The sequence below is a fragment of the Alligator mississippiensis genome, chromosome 3 (genome assembly GCF_030867095.1).
Source record: "Alligator mississippiensis isolate rAllMis1 chromosome 3, rAllMis1, whole genome shotgun sequence".
Classification (NCBI taxonomy): Eukaryota; Metazoa; Chordata; order Crocodylia; family Alligatoridae; genus Alligator; species Alligator mississippiensis.
The window spans coordinates 93660568-93680797 of NC_081826.1; the positions used below are offsets into that span (position 1 = coordinate 93660568).

Genomic DNA, 20230 nt, shown 5'->3' on the forward strand with positions numbered 1-20230 from the left:
AAAGCTGAGGTGCAAAAAAGCACCTGGAGATACCTGAACAGCAGCAGCTCTCTGTTATAAATGTTCTTTTTCCTTGATATAACCTGTTCTTTTCTTTAAATGATCTGATTTGCACATGTGTAAGTGCATGCTCCACTACACTTACAGGGGCAGTCCCATTTGGAGGTGATGAGCCCAGGGCCAGAGTGGCCTCATACTCCTTACTGAAGTGAATGGTTTTGCAGGACTAAGGAGTGTCAAGGCTTTCAAGCCAAAAAGCTTCCTTCTAACCTTGCTTTTTCTGGCATCACTGCATGGCAGTGCCCTTCAGACCCTTGGCTTCACAACCTGATACCGCATTTAGGGGATGGCAATGGGCACCTGCAGGTTCATCTAGTCCAACACCCTGTTCAAAGTAGGACAGGCCTGTCCCCCATTATCTCATCCCAGCCAGGGCTTGGTCTACCCTGGTCTTAAAAACCTCCAAGGGTGGAGATTCCACTGCCTCTCTCCATAACCCATTCCAGTGCTTCACCACCCTCCTCGTGAGAAAGATTTTGCTAATATTCAACCTAAACCTCCCTTGGGCTCAGCAGCTGTATCTAGCCAGGTTGGAGATTTCACAACATCCCTAGGTAATCTGTTCCAGTGTTTTACTACCCTCCTAGTGACAAAATTCTTCCTAACATCCAGCCTAAACTTCTCTCACTGCAACTTGAGACCATTGCTCCTTGTTGTGCCACCTGCCACCACTGATAACAGAGCCTCTCTGGCACTGGTGATGTGTAGGGGGCACTTGAGGGTGCACGTGCACCCCGAGATTGGTGGTGCACCCCCTGACAGAAGCACTGCTGGGCAGCTGCCGCTTGGCACCTCTCCCCTTGCTGCCAACACTGCTGGTGGCATCTGGGGGTGGTTGCCAACCGCTGGTTGGTGCTTGCCACCACTGACACCACCGCCTGCGGGAGCTCCCCACTTGCCACTGCCTGCGGGCCGTCGCAGTGCCCCCCCCCCAGCCTCCGGGGGCACGCGTCGTTCAAGTTCCCTGGAACCCCTTTTGGGGAGTTGAAGTAGGCTATCAGCCCTCGCTTGGTCTCCTCTTCTCCAGGCTGAAAAAGCCCAGGTTCATGAACGCCGCCTGCCCCCAGCCGCTGGGGGAGCATGGTGAGCTCTAGCAGGCGGTGGCGGCAGTGCTGTCTGCGGGAGTTGGCGAGCACTGGCAGCATCGGTGCACCCCCCGCGCATCGCCAATGCCCAGGTCCCTCAGCCTCTCCTCACAAGTCAGCCCACGAGGTCGTTGGAAAGACCCCGGAGGGCCGAGGCAGCCAAAGGCCCAGCTCTCGAGGGGTAACTTCTCAGCCACACCTGGGGTCGAAGCAGGGGGGAGACCTGGGGCTGCCCCCGCCCGCGCGAGCGGTTCAGGCCGCTGGAACTTCTCTCGCCTCGGCAGCGCCTGGCAAAGTTTGTGGGAGCCGCGGCGGGTCCGCGGGGGGCGGCGGGGTAAGGGGCAGGTCTCGCCGCCCAGCAGCACAGCGGCGGCTGCCCGGGCCTCGCCCTCTAGCGGGGGAGCGCGGCGGCGGTGGCCGTGCCGGCGGCTGGGCGTGACTTCGGCTCGCCCGGGGGGGGGCGGCGAGGAGACGAGCGGAGCCGGGACCAGGCGCGGCGGCGGCGGCTGCAGCGAGCGCGGGCGGCGGGAGCGCTGTGGGGCCGCGGGACCTGGCAGCCCCCCTGCGCCTCGCACCGGCGGCAGCATGGGCGAAGTTGCAACTTGCCTGGCGACTTTAGCCGGACTTTTGGTGGCGGCCCGAGCCCAGCCCTTCACAGGTAGGCGCGGGGACGGGGACTGGGACGGGTCGCTTCCCTGCTCCGCGCCGCCCTGCCCGGGGTGTTGGCCCGGCTCCTGCCCCCGCGGCTGCGGGGAGCCGGGCCCTGCTTCTCCTCCGGGGGCCTCTGCCCTGCCGCCCCCCCGGGAAAAGTCTTCCCCTCTCCCCCGCCTGCTGCCCTGGGCTCGGCGGGGCCGCGCCTCCAGCTGCCCCCTCTTTGCTTTTCTCTTTCAGCGCGTGTCTTTGCTCCCCCCTCAGCCACGCTGTGGTTGCACCGCCCCCGGTTGCTCAAACCCCGGACCCCGGGCTTGCGAAATCCCCGCCTGGTGCGGGCCTCTGGAAGGAATGAGTAACTTTCCCATTTCCATTGGGTTTGGGCAGGAATTAAAGACATCTGGCCGGCCCTTGGCTGGGGAGAAGGGCTTCCCGGGTTTCCCTCGCTGCTAGGTGGTTTCTAGATCGTGTCGCGCAGCCGGGAAGGAGCCCCGGAGCTGGCTTGCCTCTCCCGTTCGGTGCCAGCGCGCTGTGGGGCAGCGGCACAGCGCGGGGTGGCTGGGCGCGCGTGCGGACGCCGCTCTCGCTTCTTTTCACACTTGATTGCTGAGAAGCTGGAGGGTTCATAAGTTTAAAGGAAAAGTTCCAGTAGCTGTCACTGAAGTGATGGATCACAAGGATGAAATCCCCTCCTCCCTGGCCTTGCGCAGCTGAACTGCTTGGTCCTATACACTGGTTAGTCCTATAACTTGACAACAGCTGTAACAGTTATAGTTATGCTCTACCTACTCTAGCATGCCAGAACTGGTAACTCTCTAACTCCTGTAACTGGTTAGTCCTGGCTTGTGTACATAAGATAAATCCATAACTCATTGCCTCCCTGTGCCATCCGTGTTACAGTTTTCATGCAAGTTAAGATAAGGCTGCAATATTTTTGCTGGATTTTTTTTTTTAAACTAAAGGATGAGTCTGTGCTTGTAGCAGGGTCAGTATTTAACTGCTGTTCATCTCACCTAATGCCAAATCTGATTCCCTGTGAGTTTGGTAGATGTTGGTGGTAGTACTTGTGTACATTGCTGCATGGGAGGAATGGAATTGTGATGTGGAACTCAATCAATTCAGATATGTTTCTGCTGGGATTTAATGTCCCATGTGTGAGGTTAGTTAAAGTGCTTGCCTGTAGCAACTGCCTTGCGAATTGGGATGAAAAGTGTCTCTCTTAAAGCTTTATGTACCAGATTTGGTGCTGAATAACATAGGCAATATCCCAAGCTTAAATGAATTTGTAAAGGATATTATTGACCCTATAATTTGACCTATTTTGACTAGGTGTTTTTGTAAAGGCTGTGCACAAATTATTTTGTATTCTTAGTGCTACTTAGAAACAACATTTGATGAATTTTTCATTGTGATATTGTACCATTTCAAGTATCTGGTGGGGTAATTTTTACTTCTCCTGCACCCTGGGAAAAATTGTTGCTGTTGTTTTTGTTCAAAGCTTGACGCCATTGGCATTAAATTATAGTAAAGTTTATCTATGACTTGAGTAGTTGCTTGTTACAGAAGTGAATTAAAACTGTTAAAATGCAAACACACCACAGCATGAGCAAACAACAGCAAAAGTGTAGAAAAGTCATCTTTGCAGTTTACACGTTATTTTTACAGTCTTTACTGAGATGATCATTGTTTTTTTACCTGTTTGTTTTGATGTCACTTCCAACTGTAGTTCTTTTAGAGCTGTTCATTTAAGAAAGCAAATCCTAGGAAAATAGCCACTCTGAACCTTCTGGGTATTGCACTATACATCTAATAAATAAATAAATAAATAAATACAAGTATTTAAGTCTTGAAACTTTAAAATAACCTTTTGAAATCAGCATCACTGTCATTGTGAAATATTTAAAGAATGAATCTGAACTTCTGGATTTATCATATCAGGATGAAAGTGCTTTCAAACTCCAGCAATAATGAAGATGTTTTTAACAAAACATTTTAGAAAAGTTAACCCCCCCCACAAAAAAAACAAACAAACCAAAAACCAACAAAAAACCTGCATGTGTTAGCATAAGAATCCCAGGGCCCATGGTGTTCCTAAACTCTTAACTTTTCAAATGATTAATGGTATTGCTAGTTTAGCTGAGATGTTTTGTGTAATTGTATTGTAATTATGTACTTAAAAGCCCTGTATGAAATCTGATTTCTACAATTACACGTATGTTTACAGTGAGAGGTGGACTTGTTAAGATACATGAATTCCTTATTTGATTGCACTGTATTTCTCCCTTCCTTTCACTGATAGATTATGCAGACTAGAGAAAATAAACTATTTCTGACAATGGTTGAGGTCAAACAGGGAGATGCTGTACACTGAAGTTGCAAAGGACATTATGAACAGAAATGTTAAGCGTTTTAAAAAAAAATTTAAATCTAATGAGCTCTGTCATGTACCTAAAGCAATAACTGAAATAGAAGGGAAAATGTGAGAGAGAATTAAAAACAAAAACCAACATACTTTTAAAATAAAATCATCATGTTTCTGATCAGTTTAAATGCATACAAGCTTGCTTAATAACTATTCTCCAACTATTTGGCTTAGTCTCATAAAAGATCAAATTCACCCAAGGAACCTTGTCTGCCTATGTCCTTAGACCAACACGGCTACAACCTAAACCCCTGCTACATAGATTAAATGCATTTAATGCATACACAATTTAAATGCATTCTGAAATTAAGGTTGTCTAGAGAGATCTATTATTAGGGTGTAGAAAGTGGCTGTAAAGTTGTATGTCAGCTAACTTTTCAATCCTGCCTAACCTCCCCATCCCTGTTTTCATTCTATGTATTTGAGTCTAGCTGCAATACAAAAGGAAAAAAAATAAAGGAAGGTTGGCCCAGAAATGCTTGTAAGTAGGCCAGATGCAACTGGTGTGAGGCCAATACTAACGGCAATTCTGAGGAGATGAACTTAAAATATAGTACCCTTCAAAAACTGAAATTACTTTTTTGTTGGTTTAATAAAGTATTTATACTGAAAATTATACTACATAAACTAAGCTGAGATTAAAAATGTAAAATATGCAAAGCATAGCTTGTATTAAAAAGTAAACTTAATACATTTGCTTCTCTTGGGCATGAACTATGTAAATAGGAATCTTTTTTTTTTTTTCCCCCCACAAAATCTGCAAAAACACTCAGTTGTTTCACTGGGAAAAGTTAATTCGCTGGGTTTTATTATGATGGTGCTGATGTTTCTTTGGTCAGTAAAAAGAAAGGAGATACCTTAAGATTCCATAGATCCTGTCCTAGCTGCAACAGACTTTCCGGCAAAGAGTAACTTTACAGATGCCAAAATTCTAGAAGTTTAAGGAGTTTTTTGAATTAGACCAGGTCTGCATTTGGAAAGTTGTGCTGGAATAGCTATTCTAGTATGTTGCATTGTCAGAATGCTCCTGGCTGAGAGAGTGCTTACACTGGAAAAACTCCTTTTGTTAATATAGCTTATTTAAGTTTCCCCGCCCAAGAAAATTTGGCTACATTGCTAAAAGCACAGGGCTCCTATACACGTGCGGGGGAACCTTTCTCAATGCACTGGAAATCCAGTGTGTAGAAGCAGACTTGATTAATTGAGTAGCAGTTGAGTCTGCTGGAACATGGAAATGGACGCATTCGGGCAGCCTTCTGCGTCACATATATCAGCATCCCTGCGCGCCTCCACGCTGAAGAAGTGGCAGCTGAGCGCTTTGAGGTAAAACACGTTTGATGAGCTTTAATTCAACGTGTCCCACTGCCATTTTTCAGCATGGGGACACATGGGGATTCTGATACACGTGATGCATGGATGCTTTTAATTACCTGTGTGTTCTTCGGGGATGGAAGTTGGTGTGTGCTCTTCCTGGATCCATCCAGGAACAGCACACACCAACTGCTGAAACTTCCTTAGCCTGACGAAGGGTTTTTGAACCCGAAAGCTTGCTTAATAATTGTTTTCCAACTATTTAAGTTGGTCTAATAAAATAAATCAGATTCACCCAAAGAACCTTGTCTGCCTATGTCCTTAGACCAACATGGCTACAAGCTACACCCCATTAATTACCTGTGACATGCGGGTGCTTAGCTCGCTAAGTAATGTGCCTGGCACCACTTCCAAGAGCACGTGTAAAAATGCCCATATTGTAACTGCATCTGCACTAGAAGCCTTTTTAGGCACATCTGCTAGGCAGGGATCGCACACCTGGCTGATAAAGCTGTCCTGGCCCTGGATAATTTGTAGTGGAGACCTGGTCTCAGTAAACTGAATGAGCTGCCATGTAATATTTTCAACAAGACAAAGCCCTTGCAAAGTATGGTGGCAATGGCTGAGCTGCTTTCATTTGTACATGTGAATAATTAGTTTCATGAATAGAAGTTACAACTGTAACTGTGTTGGAAAGGTCAGCCACTAAATATACATACTTTTAAAAAAGACTTACTGATTTGTTTGTGACTTTTATATTGTTTCCTCATAAAATGAAGGCCTATTTTTTTTTATGTTTCATTGTAAATAATTACTTAAATTTTTGACGCTAATGTTTTACTTGTAAGAGGAGTGTGTATCTACAAAAAGAAAACTTTCTGCAGAATTGTTACTGCTGTTTGTGTGCTTGTTCATATATGTTGGTTTAATTATAAAACCACATCAGAAATTAAAGCTTTTCTGTTTTGTCATTGCTTAAAATGGTATTGGTATTGATGGTAATATAGAGGGTAAAAGAATACCCTACCAGATATTAGAAGGATATAATGATACTGAAAAATTCCTGTAATGTCTCTTTGGTCTCACAGTTTAGTCATCAGAATCCATAAGGAAAAGAGAAAATTACAGTACCTTGAAACAGCCTAGTAAGAAATGATTTTATTTATTTATTTATTTTGACTTAGTGTATGCACTTCTCATGGAAGTGGCTAGCTTGACAGCTACAGAGACCAAATCCTCAGTCTAGTCATTGAATGTGTAAGGATGGACTAAGTAAGCTTCTCTACGCCATCTCTAATTTTATTTGATCTTGACTGGGAAAAATCCAAAGATGGTTCATTTTCACATCCATTAATTCATCTGCTGAGATTAGTAGTAAATGTGTTACCACTTGGGATGTGTAACCCTATCCTGCCCACTAGAAATTGACATTTATCAGCGGGTATGGGTTTGATATGACGAGTCAAGGAACACCATTTATGGGTCCAGTTCAAAACCCGTTGAAGTCCACGGAATTGGAATCCACCTACCAGATCCTTAAATTAAACCTTGTAATTTTAATAAATAACTTGAAGGAAATGACTTTTGTTTAGGTCTTACTATTGCCAAAGTCAAAATGTGTATAGCAATGTTGCTGAACTTTAAACGTGTTGCCTTTTGATGATGACATGTCTATAAACATTAACATCTCTAAGACTTCCAGTATGTGAGTTTTTTTTATCATTGAACAATTTTAGCAAAATAGCTGTGATAATTGTATCTATCAAGCGATGCCCTGTGTGTGAATACACAGGCTCATTGCATTTCAGTTAATTATCATCTGTAGTTATGCTTCTTCTCATAGTGTAACTGAATCAATACACATATTATGAACAAAAAGAACATTTGGCAGGTCTGATACTACTTTATAACATAATTTGTATTTAATAATACTATTCCCATTTTGGTTTTCCCACCTCTTAATTTTGAGGTGTATTTTTTTCTGATTTCAAAAAGCTAAATTTCAGGTGTCTGCAGTTGCAGCTTTGCCTGCTGTGATCTACAGCTGATCACTAGGTGTAGCTGCATCTCTAAATCCACTTTTCCAAGCAAGGAAAGATGAAGAGTTATAAACTAGGCTGTCTCAATTTAGGTACATATGGAAGTGTAAAATAATCTATATTTGTGTAAAATAATCTGTATGTTTTATATTATGTACTAAAAATGTAAAATAATACTTGAAGTATAAAATAATCTGTGTGTTTTTGTAACCATACAGAATTTTGACCTGGCAACAATTTGCAAGCTGCAAGAAAGGCAGCTTTTTTGGATTGTATTCTAACAATTTTCAACATTTCCCTGCACAGAAATAAAAGAATAGGGAATGATCTTGCCTGCATAATGACATGAATTGCTTGTTATTAGATAACAAACAATATTTTGCTAGTGACTTGAACATAGTAGTAGTTGACAAGGCCAGTTTGCATACAGTATTAGCCGAAGTAGTATAATCTATGGATACTTTTTGCACAGCCCGATAAGTTTTTAAAAGAAGGTTAAGTCCTAAGCAAATGGAATTTCTTAATACATATGACATCTTTATGTCCTGTTTGAAATTATTATTTTTAAAGGTTGATGTTCTCATAGTATGAATTCAGTATTGAGTTTGGAATGCCTGTGGGGTAAATATTGAGCTTTGATATGGGGTATTAGCCACATTACTGCCTTTAGCTGGGAATTGCATGGCTAAATCCCTGGACAGTGCTCCATAAATGTACAAAATGAATGCATCTTATCCCCCTCCAAAGAATTTATTTTTATATTGGTGGAAAACCAAATGTGTTCTTTATGCTCTTACCAAAGAAGACTATCTGTTAGCTGCAGGGGATGAGAAGCGTCTCATTTCACTGTACTGTGAACCTTTGCTAATTAAAGAGTGATAGTGAGAACCAAGAGTCTTTTCTAGGTTTCCTCAGGTAAAAGAATGATGATGGTAACAGGGAATTCCAAAACCCATATTCGTAATGACATTTTGTGTGTGTATTGTGAGTGGAGGATAATAACCGTTCAGGACTTTGGGGAAAAAAATAGCTGGGCATAAGCATCTCTTAAATATAACGTGGAAAACTTGCCTTGAAATGGTTTTATTTTTAGTCTCTTATTTTGCACACCCCTCTGTATTTATTTAGCCTTTTTCTTTTTTGTAACACACGCAGTCTCAAAACTTTTAAATGTTTGTTTTGTCACAGCTTTAGATAATAACAGTTGGCTTTCATAATTCTGTACTCTACTGCTAATGACTGTGGTTGTGTGGAATGCTACAAAACAATATTTTACACAAGAGCCTTATTTTTAGACTTTTTGAAATCTGTTCCTGAACTTAAGTCTGCTCTGTGACATAAGGGGCTGAAGTTCTACTAGTTTGTTTTTGTAATATGTGTCTATTCCTTTAAGTATCTTTAACAATAGAATGTTGTTAATGGCATCAAATGTACATTTGTGCTTTTATCAGTCTGTCCATTTCACAGTAGCTTTTCTTATAATTTGTTTCATATCTTAGTTGGCTAATTACAACATGCGCACAAGATATTTTTGTATATTATTATTTGTGGTTTGTGCCATATTTCTTAGGGCTTTCAGGGTAACTTGATTTTTCAGTAGGATTTGTGCTCAAAAGCCCTTAATGTTTTTGAAAGTCTCTCTCCATAAATTCCTAATTTATATAATTATTAGTCTTTTTTGTTTTGTTTCTTGAAATAGAAACATTGAAAAGAGTAGATTTTGCTTTAAAGGACTACCTAAAAATTTTGTTGTAACAATATTTCCCTGGAAACCTTACTTGTGATAACCATTTTTATTCAGGCAGATTTAGGATACAATCCAAAAGTTTATTATTTTGTGTCTTTTCTTCTTTTTTTTTTTTTAAAGAAACAAGAATTTTATTAAATATGTGTACATAAAGAGGAGAGTAGAACCTGCACATTATTCTGCCCCGTGAACCTTATCACAGATATATCCTTATGGATCAGTCTCCTGATTGGCTTTTCATATCTGCTTTTAGCTTATATGGGCTAGATGACTGAGTAGGAAATTTTCACTAAGTAGGTAATTTCCACTGCTAGTTCTATTCTTGTACAGATAGCTGTAATTTGTCCTCTGATTTAGAGACTTGGGCCTCTAAAGACCTGAGAAATTCATACTTTCTGTAAAGAGAGATGAGGTGGTGGTGGTTGTTGTGGGACAGCTTAAACAATTTTTTTAGTCCAACTAGCTATCTAATCAAGTTACTTTTTGTTAAGTCCTCAGTGGTATGTAGTAATGACCACAAAATGAACCCAGGATCCATCCCACATGATCTGAAAATGATGGGTCCTGGGTTCATCTGTATCAAAACTCCTATCAAGATCAGTGGCAGTTCTGAGGTCAATATGTTACTCTCAACTTCATGTCATCTTTTAATTTTGTTGTTCAGTTTGGTTGAGAGCTGACAGCACAGTTTAGTGGCAAACTGGCAACTTGTTACAAAGGTTGTTAGGGCCTCAAATAGACTTAACTTTCTTTGTTTGTTAGCCATATCTGCTCTGCCTTGTTACCAGTGATCTGTTTCCTCTTATAATGAAGATTTGAGGATTACCTAGTCTGTCCTCCCACTCAAAGGAAAAAAAATTTCAGAAGCCCAACATTTACCAGAATTTTTGCAGTCTGCTTACAGACTGTAAAATTGAGAAAAAATGTTTGAGCAAAAAAATCTATTTGTTTAAAGCTTGTGCATGGATATGTATAATTAATGATGATCACTTTGATGTTACCATCAACTAAAACAGTAAAATTCAGAATCAATAAACTATTCTTGTGATTAATATCATTACAAGCAAACAGTGTGGCTTGATAAATTAGCTAATTTCTCTTGCTTTATATCCAAACACAGTCGAATCCTAACCTTACTGAAGTCAGTGGAAGTTTTGCCATTGACTTAAATAGGTCCAGGATGAGAATTAGGTAGAAAGTTCCACTGAAACGTCTTTTGAGAACTTTTGAGTTTTCTTACTTTTCCCCCCTTCCCTTTAGGGACAAATTAAATAATTTTTGAATGATTGTAATAAAAAAGTCAGTAATAAAAAAAAAAGTCAGACCAACCCATCCTTGAATTAAGGTGCTAAGGATGGTGCTCTGGAATATGAGAGCGTGTGTAGATGAAACAGGGGCCCTAAATTGAAGCAGTGGGTTTTTAAAACACTGCTTCAATTTAGGGCCAAGTAAACCTCTGTGTTGTGCACACACCCATGCACTTATCTGCCTCTCCAGCAGTGGGGAGGGGAGGGAGAGCTGCCGAGGGGCGGTGTTTCCCTCTGTGGCAGTGGTGGCCCCCCCACTCCTCAGATGGCGCGCCCCCCCCCCTCAGGCACTTGGCTTGGGCGGTCCTGGGGGGCACTGCAGCCACAAAGGGAAGCATTGGGCCCCCGCGCAGCTCAGGTAGTCAGGAAGGCTCTGGGGTCGGGGAAATCAACGCTTTATTTATTTTTGGTGGGCGGAGTCTGCCTTGCCAGGCTGCCTGCATGGGCTTCCTGCAGAGCCCCTGAGCTGCACGGAGCCCAGTGCTTCGCTCCGTGGCTGTAGGGCAGCAAACTAAAACTCGGAGGAGGAGTTTTAGTTTGCTGCACCCCAAGTCAGATAAGGCGCATTACACCACCACATTTGCTACAGCATCTGGAATTACTGCACAATACGTTGCTGATGTGTACAAACACCAACACCATTAAAGCAGTGCAAAAGCATTTAACCCACTTTAAAGTGTTGTGCACACATGTCCCTAGTTTCATCTACGCATGACCAGACACACCCAGGTTCATGTTCCTTCAGTTGAGGTTGCTAATACAGAAACAATTACAGATTGTGGATTAATACTGTCCTCTAAGCATAACTATAGGGGGCATGCAATCCATGTTCCCTTTCATGCATCTCAAGAATGTTATTATCCTTTGACTCTGGCCAAGTAAACAAAAGGCAAGGTTACTTCCAAGTTTAAAGCTATTTGTAAAGATGGTGCTTGCCACTGGCTAACAGGCAAGCCAGCCTCTGAGGGTTGTTTATTTGTTTAAAAAAAGCCAAACTAAATGTAATAAATGAGCATGTATGTATTTACAAATGTTTAAAAGTTGAAAATCAGAAATATAAGACCATTTACTGCACTGGATGGGTGCACTCTGTTAACAGAGACACTAATGTACATAGACTAAAGGATGTCATATAAAGACTCCAAGTTGTGTTTGTTTTTATTTTAAATGTTGGCATTGGGAGTTGCATGCATAAATCTAGGTCAGTACAGAGTTACATCTAGCACTTTAAAGTTTTGGATTTTTAAAATTATGTGTTTTGTTTTTGATATAATTAAAAACCCCCATAAATATTTAAAAATAGCAATACACTAAATCATCCTATGGCTTAGAAGCACAGGATAAGTAAAAATGACATCTGGACAAATAGAGTATTATTTTTTTTCTCTCTCCTGGTTAAGGAGGTTGGGGCAGGTTGGCTGATAAATGCAGAGGAGGAGGCCTTTAGAAATGATTCTTTATGTGCACATGTCCTCCTGATATCTTCATGTGCAAGCAAAAATTGTCATTTTTGTCTACAGAAATCCCTGACTATTCTGTTCTGTAAAATGTAATATCCACCTTGGTAAACACTGTTTACATGGACAGAAAACATGATTTCCATTTTAGCAGTTTAAAATACTTTCCATCTTGCAGGCCAAATTCCATAATACATGTGTTTACACACGCGTGTATAGTGAATAACTGTTTTGGAATACTTACTGTGGGGTAGATATCTTGGTAAATTTCCGAGTGTACACAAATCCTTAGCAATGCACATGGAAAGTTAGACATGTTACTGTAACTGGTGATGGATTAACTGATGGATCTGTTGCTGAACTAAAATCTGTGTACATTGGACATTTTGTGGTAAGGAACCTGACTATCTTTGATGACACCATAGATTTGGAATCTGGGACAGGTGATGGTAACCCCAAGAGCAGGGGTGCTAAACTCACCCCAGATCTAGGGTTGATCCAGACTGCAGGAGCTCCTCCCAGGCTGGATCTTCAGGGTCAGCAGCATCTAGTGTGGGGCTGAGTTCAGATGCCATTGTGTGGGGCAGGGGCAGGTGGCAGCATGGAGCTGGATTTGGGTGGTGGTGCAGAGCTCTGGCTGGACGCAGCCTAGAACCCATTTAGACAGCAGTGCGGGGCCACCTTCAGGCAGTGGTGCAAGGCTGCAGCAGCGCAGGGCTGTGCTGAAGCTGCAGTAGCCGAGAGCTGTTTTTGGGTGGCAGCCTGGGTCTAGAGGTGTGTGGGGATGTGGGGCTGTGTTCAGGCAGTAGCATGAAGCTGGAGGGCTGCTGACATGGCCATCTCCATTAGGATTCAGGGACCTTGAATTCTGTGGCAGGCCAAGTCGCCCAATTTCTGGTAGTCCAGTGAACTTCCTTGGGCTGGATGGTATGGCTCCATGGCTGGATATGGCCTGAGTGCCATATTTTTTACATGCTTGCCCTGGAGAATTAAAACAGCCTTAGGTGATGTGAGCATTTGAGCAGAATTTGAGCAACGCTGCCTCATCTGAATTTAGATGTTTCCGGAGTGAATGGTGACCATTCAGAATGTTTACAGAGCATATTTAGACAAGATATTGCTTCTGTTGTGCAGTAAGTTGATCACTAACTTGAAATAAACATTCTGGATTTCAGGGGGAAAAATCCCTTTTATTTCAAATGTTTACATTTTAATTACACATTAAAATGTTTTAAAAGTCCCAAAAGATGAGAACAACAACTACAGACTCTTTCTGATGTTAACTGTTTTGGAAACATCAGCTGTGTCTGATGGATTGTTTGTTAGTGATATTTTAAAGTCAATTTTATAGTCTGTCACTTTCCTGTCACTTATATGGAATGTGTTGCACAAACTGAGTCTGGGATGATGAAGCCAAAGTTTGAGGTGTTCTTCCGGGGACAGGAATAGGTGTATCTGTAATATTGTATTTCAAGACAGACTTAATGTCACAGTTGTGACTGAAACCTTATTTTTCAAGGAATGCATCTATTGTGGCTTGAGGCTTTGCAAAAACTAGAAAGCACTGTGCTGGATTTCACAGCACTATACAATAATCTCAGCCTTCAAGTCAGAATTTGAAGGCATAAATATTTCGGTACCTTTTAGAGACAAAACTATAGAAAAAAATTAGACCTAGAATGCTTGAAGTTGCCATTGAACAAATAGATGCCAGATTTACTAGTAACCCTTATTAACAAGGTTTCAGTGCTTTGATTTTACACAGTGGTCTAGCAATAAAAGAAAGAATCGGTCCATTATTGCAGTCTGCTACAGCCCAGTACACTGGTATTTTGTGCAGAGGAAAAGGATTCCTCTCTGCTGTTGGTTGCTTCTAATATTGCACTTTAATACCATCTAATCTACAGCAAATAACATGCATGTTTAACAAAGCTGTTAACCACCAGGCCACCTTTAAGAATATATTGGTTAGCTGCCAGGTTTTGTGCTGCAGAGTATGACATTTCCCACTTTCCCCCTCCAGTTCCCATTTTCCCTAGTCTGCCCCTTTGATTCCTCACCACCATGCTAATAAGTCATTTATTCTGATGCTTGATTTTTGTCTTCCCTAGGCAGGCTGGGTCTGAGCTCAGGGTGCATTGCATATGGAAGGACAGCCCTCTAAGACCTTGGTACTTTTGATTTTGAGCCCCAGGGGGACAAGTATTTCTGTAGAGAAAAGTTTGCAAGGCCTAGCCATCTCCTAGGTGCATGGAGAGTTCAGTGACTACAGGAATACATGACAGGAGTGCCAAGTGTGTGATATTTGGCTGGCCTAATAATAGCCTTTGTAAAATCTCTCTTCTTATCCTGTAATGATACACTGGGACAGCATTTCTACAAAGAACTTAATTAAAACAGTCTTGTTCGTGTACATGCGGCACAACACATGCCCAAATGTAAGGCAGACAAAACTGAGTGGTTCAAGAAAGTATGTTTTCTGTCCACTTCAGGTTTTCATTTTTTTGCAGAGAACACAGTCACAGTTAGCTCTCAACAGCAACACTAGGCAGCTCTAATGGGCCACAGGACTAGCTTATATTATACATGACCAGATCTAAATTTTCAGTGCATGTGGGCATTATACATTACATTGTCTTAATGTTAGGGTTTTTACTTGCGTGAGAACTAAGTCAAAATGTTGGGATTTGGTTTCAGACTCAGGATAGGTGGAGGCCATGATATTTCTAATGTATATGAAAGCAAACACAATGCTAAGCACATTCTAACCAAGTGTTAGTTAGACACAAGATACGCAGACTTAAAAATGAGACATACTGGCAAAATAATCTGAAGCAGATCATGTATAATTAAAAAATATTTAATGATCACAGCAAAAAAAAAAACCAACAACTTTTTTTTGTGAACAAGGAAAGCCTGAAAAGTGGGACAGCCACCTTTTTGGACATTTGCATTTGAAGTTTTATTTGAAGTTTGTCTGTCTGTGAGAATTGAATCCAGGTTTTTTTCCCACTATTCAGTTCTGACTGAATTTTCAAATTATAGGTTGTTGTCTTAGAGAAATGAAGTGGTATTAAGTAAAGTTTGTTAGATGTTAGTTACTTATCACCAGGGGTCCTTGTTTTCTCTGTTTAAAAATAAAAAATTATCTGATAAAAATAGCTAATTCTTTGATTAAAACGTGTAAAATATGCATTTTTTTCATAATTAAAATGAAGCACCACTCTATATATAGATATCAGTTGAACACAATGTTTTATTGATATATTTAGTTTTAAAGCAAGCCTACCAGTGCCTCAAATGCTATAATCAAAAAGATTCTAAATACCTATACATTTTGGCATTTGATATTTGGGTTTTTTTATCTTGGAAAATCAGAGCTTCCCTGTCCCCTTTGCTCACCAGGATGCGGGTCCAGCTGCGGTTGTCCTCTTCCTCCACTGCTTTGTGGCTCTGAGCAGCCCTGCCCATGCCATTGCCCCTCCTGACCCACAGCCCTCCACCCCTATTGGTGCCTCTCACTCCCCACTCACAGCCCCCCAGCCCTGCCAGAGGGGGGCCCCAGCTGTCAGGTCTACAGGGCCCAGGACCCAGGTTGACAGTCCCCTGGCTTCCCCTAGCAGTGCTGGAGCCCTGTGGGAGGTGGTGGCTGCTGCGGTGGAGTGGAGCCCAGACCCCAGCTCTCCTTCCCTCATGGGTGGCACAACCAGAGCAGAGCCCATGGGGGAGGGGTGGATGCAGGCTGCCCACTGTGGGTTCAGGCTCCCTGCCCAGGGTCTTCCTGGTCCAGTGGGTGGGACCCAGTGTGGCAGGACAGAGCAGGACCAGGTGGGGAAGCTCATTGTCACTGCTGGGAGCCCCATGCTACCATGGTGAGGCGCCCCTTGCCTGCGCAGAAGTGGCGAGGGGCACAGCTCTGTGGCACCTTCCACACTGCTGCTGAGTGGGCAGGGGGCACCTCGCCATGGTGGCATGGGGCTTGTAGCAGCAGCACTGAGCTTCCATGTCCCACTTTGCCCTGCCATGCCAGGTCTCACACGCTGGTCCATGGTGGCCCCTAGGAGAGGGTAGCAGGGTGGGGAGCTTGAGCCCGCAGCCCACACCTGCCTCATACACAAATCTGAGGGGCATGTGTCCCCCATGCCCTCCCCTGGAGTGCGTACAGTGGTGAAGAGCCAGCCTGCCCCTTAAGATGAGCTGCCTGCGGCTCTGTCCTGGGCCGTGAGCTGTGCATTCTGGCCCCACACAGTGTATCAGTTGAGCAGCAGCCCCAGCCCTGCCCAACTCCCTCTCTCCCTCACTATGGGGGCCCCATTTCCCTCCCCCTCTGCCAGACTTGCCTTCAGGGAGCTGCTTTCCATGCTGCCTATCAGCCATGTATACATGTTTGTGCGCACATGTACATGGCGCCCCCTGCCTGACTGCTCTCCTCCCGCTCCCAGCCCCTCACAGGCTGGAACTCTGCCAGCCTGCAAGGGGAAACCTACTGTTTCCTGCGTTTTTCTTCTTTAAAGGAGAAAATTCATGTTTTTCTCCTTAAAATAAAATCCAGGCTTTACCGTGTTTTTCCATGGTGAACAGAAAACATGGACTCCTGCTTATCATACTAAAGTCTGGCAGGTAGTCATGCTTGGGGGTATCTAAATACAGGATTTTTTAATATAATCTTTTTATTAACACATTTTTCACCCTCAGACAGATGAACTAGCTGAAGTTACAGGTATCTACTACTTGTACTTTTAAAATGTATAATACATTTTTGTGTACAGAAAATTAAAAAGGTGCTACACTTTTTTTCTTTCTTTTTTTTTTTTTAGATGAACATTCCAGTTTGATTTCTTCTTTAAAGTTGATACCCCTTCCTAAGTTCCTTTTGGTCCATGTTAGGATCCATTTTGGTATTGCTTGTTAGGTTAGGTTTATTAGCAATACATTCCATAATGTCAGTTTTGTTCATAGGAGACCTTTTACAATATATATTTTGGCCAGTTCAAGTTATTGCTTTAATGGATGAGTTTAGGAGTTGTCAGTTTCCACGCAGTAGAGTCTAAATCATTAACTTGTTTCCCATCATTAAATGGTAAATAAAGTAACAGGAAGAAGCTAGTGCTTCACATTATTTTCTGCAATTAAAGATATTCATATCTTTCTGGGTGATATCTGGATTGATCTATTTAGAGCATTCAGGTTTTAATTCCATTCTCTGTTAAGAAGATTCCTTCTTAATCCTTGTATTGGATGATGTGTCTTTGCTGGAGTGTTAATGGATTGCCTAATTTATGAGCTACATTACTAATTGTATTAAGAATCTAAACCTTTAAGCCTTTATGTAGAATTGGATCATAGAGCTCTGGGAAGTTTTATACTGGGTTGGCCCTAGTTCTTCTATTTAATGACAAGAGGAAGGTCTTATACTATCTTTTGCAGAGGTAGCAGACTGTTGTTCCCCCCAGCATAGTTAAACTGGTGCACACCCCTCTTTGTACAGTGTTACACAGTATGACCGTGCTTAGACCAGTGTAACATATTCTGTTAACGAAGAGGAAATGCTGCGCTGGTGTAATCATGATAGGGGTTAAATTGTTTTAAATTGTTTAGCAGAATCTTGCATTTATAATTAAATTAGTTATATAGTTGAATACTGCAGGCCTCTTGTACTAAAGATCAGAAAGACTATAGTTTGGTTCTTAGGCTCCTTGTTGTACTTAAGGTCTGGCTCCTAGACAAATGAAAATTATTACTACACAATAAGTGAGACCTACAAACACCAAAAGAACCACACACAAAAAGATCTTGACTGACTTTAATGTTAATGTTCAATGTAACTGGCTACACACCCTGGTACACTTCTCTATGTGCTGCATTGAACTTAAAAGGAAAAATTTTAAAAATATTATGAAGAAACAAATTGGTATTTTCTGAATTTTGGAATAGTGTTTATGGAACTTGTATATTAAAAATCTAAGATGGAGCTGTATTACTAGGCTACTGATAGCTGAGTGTAACTTCTGTAAAGGGTAATAGGAGCTATCTAAGAAAGGCATTTACATTTACTTACTTTCCCTCATTGTCTCTTCTGCAACGAATAGGTGAGATTCATGCTGAGGAGTATCAAACTTTGCTCTAGAATTTTTCAAAAACATGTAGAAGTAAATTCTGAAGTATAACAAAAAATGGTTCTCCTTTTACACTTAACATTTTCCTGGGTTCACACAAATGTAATATTTTCACTTTTTACTGTCATAAATTATTGCCATTAGAAATGTTGAGATCGTCAATAACAGTAATAGAAAATGTAACACATGGTGACTGAATCACATTTTTTAAAGCTTTTTGTAGTTGTGTGTATTTTTTGCCTCTTGTTTTGAGTGTGCTTGCTACCATACTTACACCTTTTTCTCCCCAAATCAGCCCTCCAAAATTGGGGAATGTGTCTTAACCAGGGAAGCTGATTTTTCTTTGCTGGAAGAGAAGCATGCAGACACTGGCCTTGTCCAGATGAGCCTGGATGTTTAGTTCCCTGGGGACAAATAGTGGTGGCACACCTTGCACTGTCACTACTTGTCCCTGGGGAGCGCCCATGCAATGTATGGTTTGGTGTGTGGCAAGTTATCCCGGGTGGGGTATGGGAGGCTGGGCCCTGCACTGGCTCACCCCAGCAGCCTTACCTGGGTTCCTGGGGGCCTCCTGGGGCTGCAGCAGTGGTGATTCTGCTGCGCGGAGCCTGGCTAGCAGCCTCAGCACAGCTCCAGGCAGCCCGGCTCCACACGCCTGTGTGTGTGCTGTTTCGCTCTTTTGGAGCAAAAAAATCCACGGGATTTTTTCTTTTTTTTGGACCCCTGGATATCCAGGAGTAAAAAAAAATAAAATAAAGAAACAGTGGGGAAAAAAAAAACGAAGTAGCGCACACATGGGCAGCGCTCCCTTGCAGTGCGAAGAGCATCTAAATGTGTGGTATGTGGTAGGCCTGTGCGAATAGGGAAGTATTTGATTCCGATTCAGCTGATTTGGAGGATAGTGATTTGATTTGGAGATTTGGATCACTGTCCTGAATCAATTTGGCTGAATTCACTTCGGAAGATTTGGTGCCGATTCAGAGAGATTTGGTGATTTGGCCATAGACTATAATGGGGAATCACTGAAATACCTATAACTTTCTTTTTTTGTCATATTTGGATGAAAATAGCAGGGACGATAGCCCTGTCTCAGGCCATGAAGCCTGCCAAGTTTCAAGGATATAGGTTCATGGGTTTTTGGTAAACTGAACCTCAAACTGTTCAAAGTGAAACGTGTGACGTGTGACTTTGTGTGTTAATGTGCAGCAGGAAGAAAATAGCAGGCATAGTATCCCCTTCTGAGGCCATGAAGCCTGCCAGGTTTCAAGGAGATGGGTGCAGGGATTTCTGGGAAACTGCACCTCAAGCTTCTGAAAGCAAAACTCGTGACATGTGTGACTGTGTGTGTGTTAAGGCACAGTGGGATGAGACCAGCAGGGATGGTAGTCTGTAGCAGGGACCTTTCCGGTGCCAGTTAGATTTCCACCCGCCCACCTGTTTCTGGGCCAGCTGCCCACCCCTCTTTTGCCTGCCACGCCTTCATTGAAAACTGATTCAGATGTTTCCCAGGCAGGAGGCTGCCCATTTAGGTGTCTTAGGATGACATCCATTTCGCAGCTTTGTATGTCCCCTTACTCTGTGGCCCATGCCTTGCAGACTGCATCCTTCACTCCCTCCACCTGTAGTCTTCTCTCTGGGACCTTTGGCTCCTCCGTAAGCCGTGGCCTTGCCTTCAGGCCAGTTGCAATCCCGAGCCTCTTGCTTTGGGCATTCGTTGTGGTGGGCCCTGGCCCTTTGACGACCCCCCCCCCCCCCCTTTTTGGTCCTGGTCCCAGAACGGACCAGTCAAGGGTACCTCTGATATCTTTTATTAGACCAACTGAATAGTGGGAGAAATATATCTTGGCAAGCTTTCAGGATTAAAAACCCTTCATCAGGCTGAGGAAGCATCTAGTTGGTGTGTGTGCGCTGTTCCTGGAATGAATGAATAGTGAAGAAGTCAGAGGCTGGCATGCAATGCAGGCAAGGAAGACAGTCAGTGAAAATGGAAATGGAGGCATCAGGGGATGAAGGATAGGCTGGGGGTGGGGCAAGA

General features: G+C 42.7%; 1 protein-coding gene across 12 annotated transcripts in view; it reads left to right on the forward strand.

The window, feature by feature from the left end:
- The first annotated feature begins 1613 nt into the window (after nt 1-1613).
- Nucleotides 1614-20230, forward strand: part of PTPRM (protein tyrosine phosphatase receptor type M) — a 725043-nt gene continuing 706426 nt past the window's right edge. For 7 of the 12 annotated variants that reach the window (XM_059724225.1, XM_059724226.1, XM_014606664.3 and 4 more), the window contains exon 1: nt 1614-1803. In XM_059724225.1, the coding sequence (XP_059580208.1) occupies nt 1731-1803 (73 nt within the window). In that variant the 5' untranslated portion in view covers nt 1614-1730. The remainder of the gene's footprint in view (nt 1804-20230) is intronic. The other 5 variants (XM_059724230.1, XM_019490441.2, XM_059724233.1 and 2 more) reach the window with 2 other exon arrangements.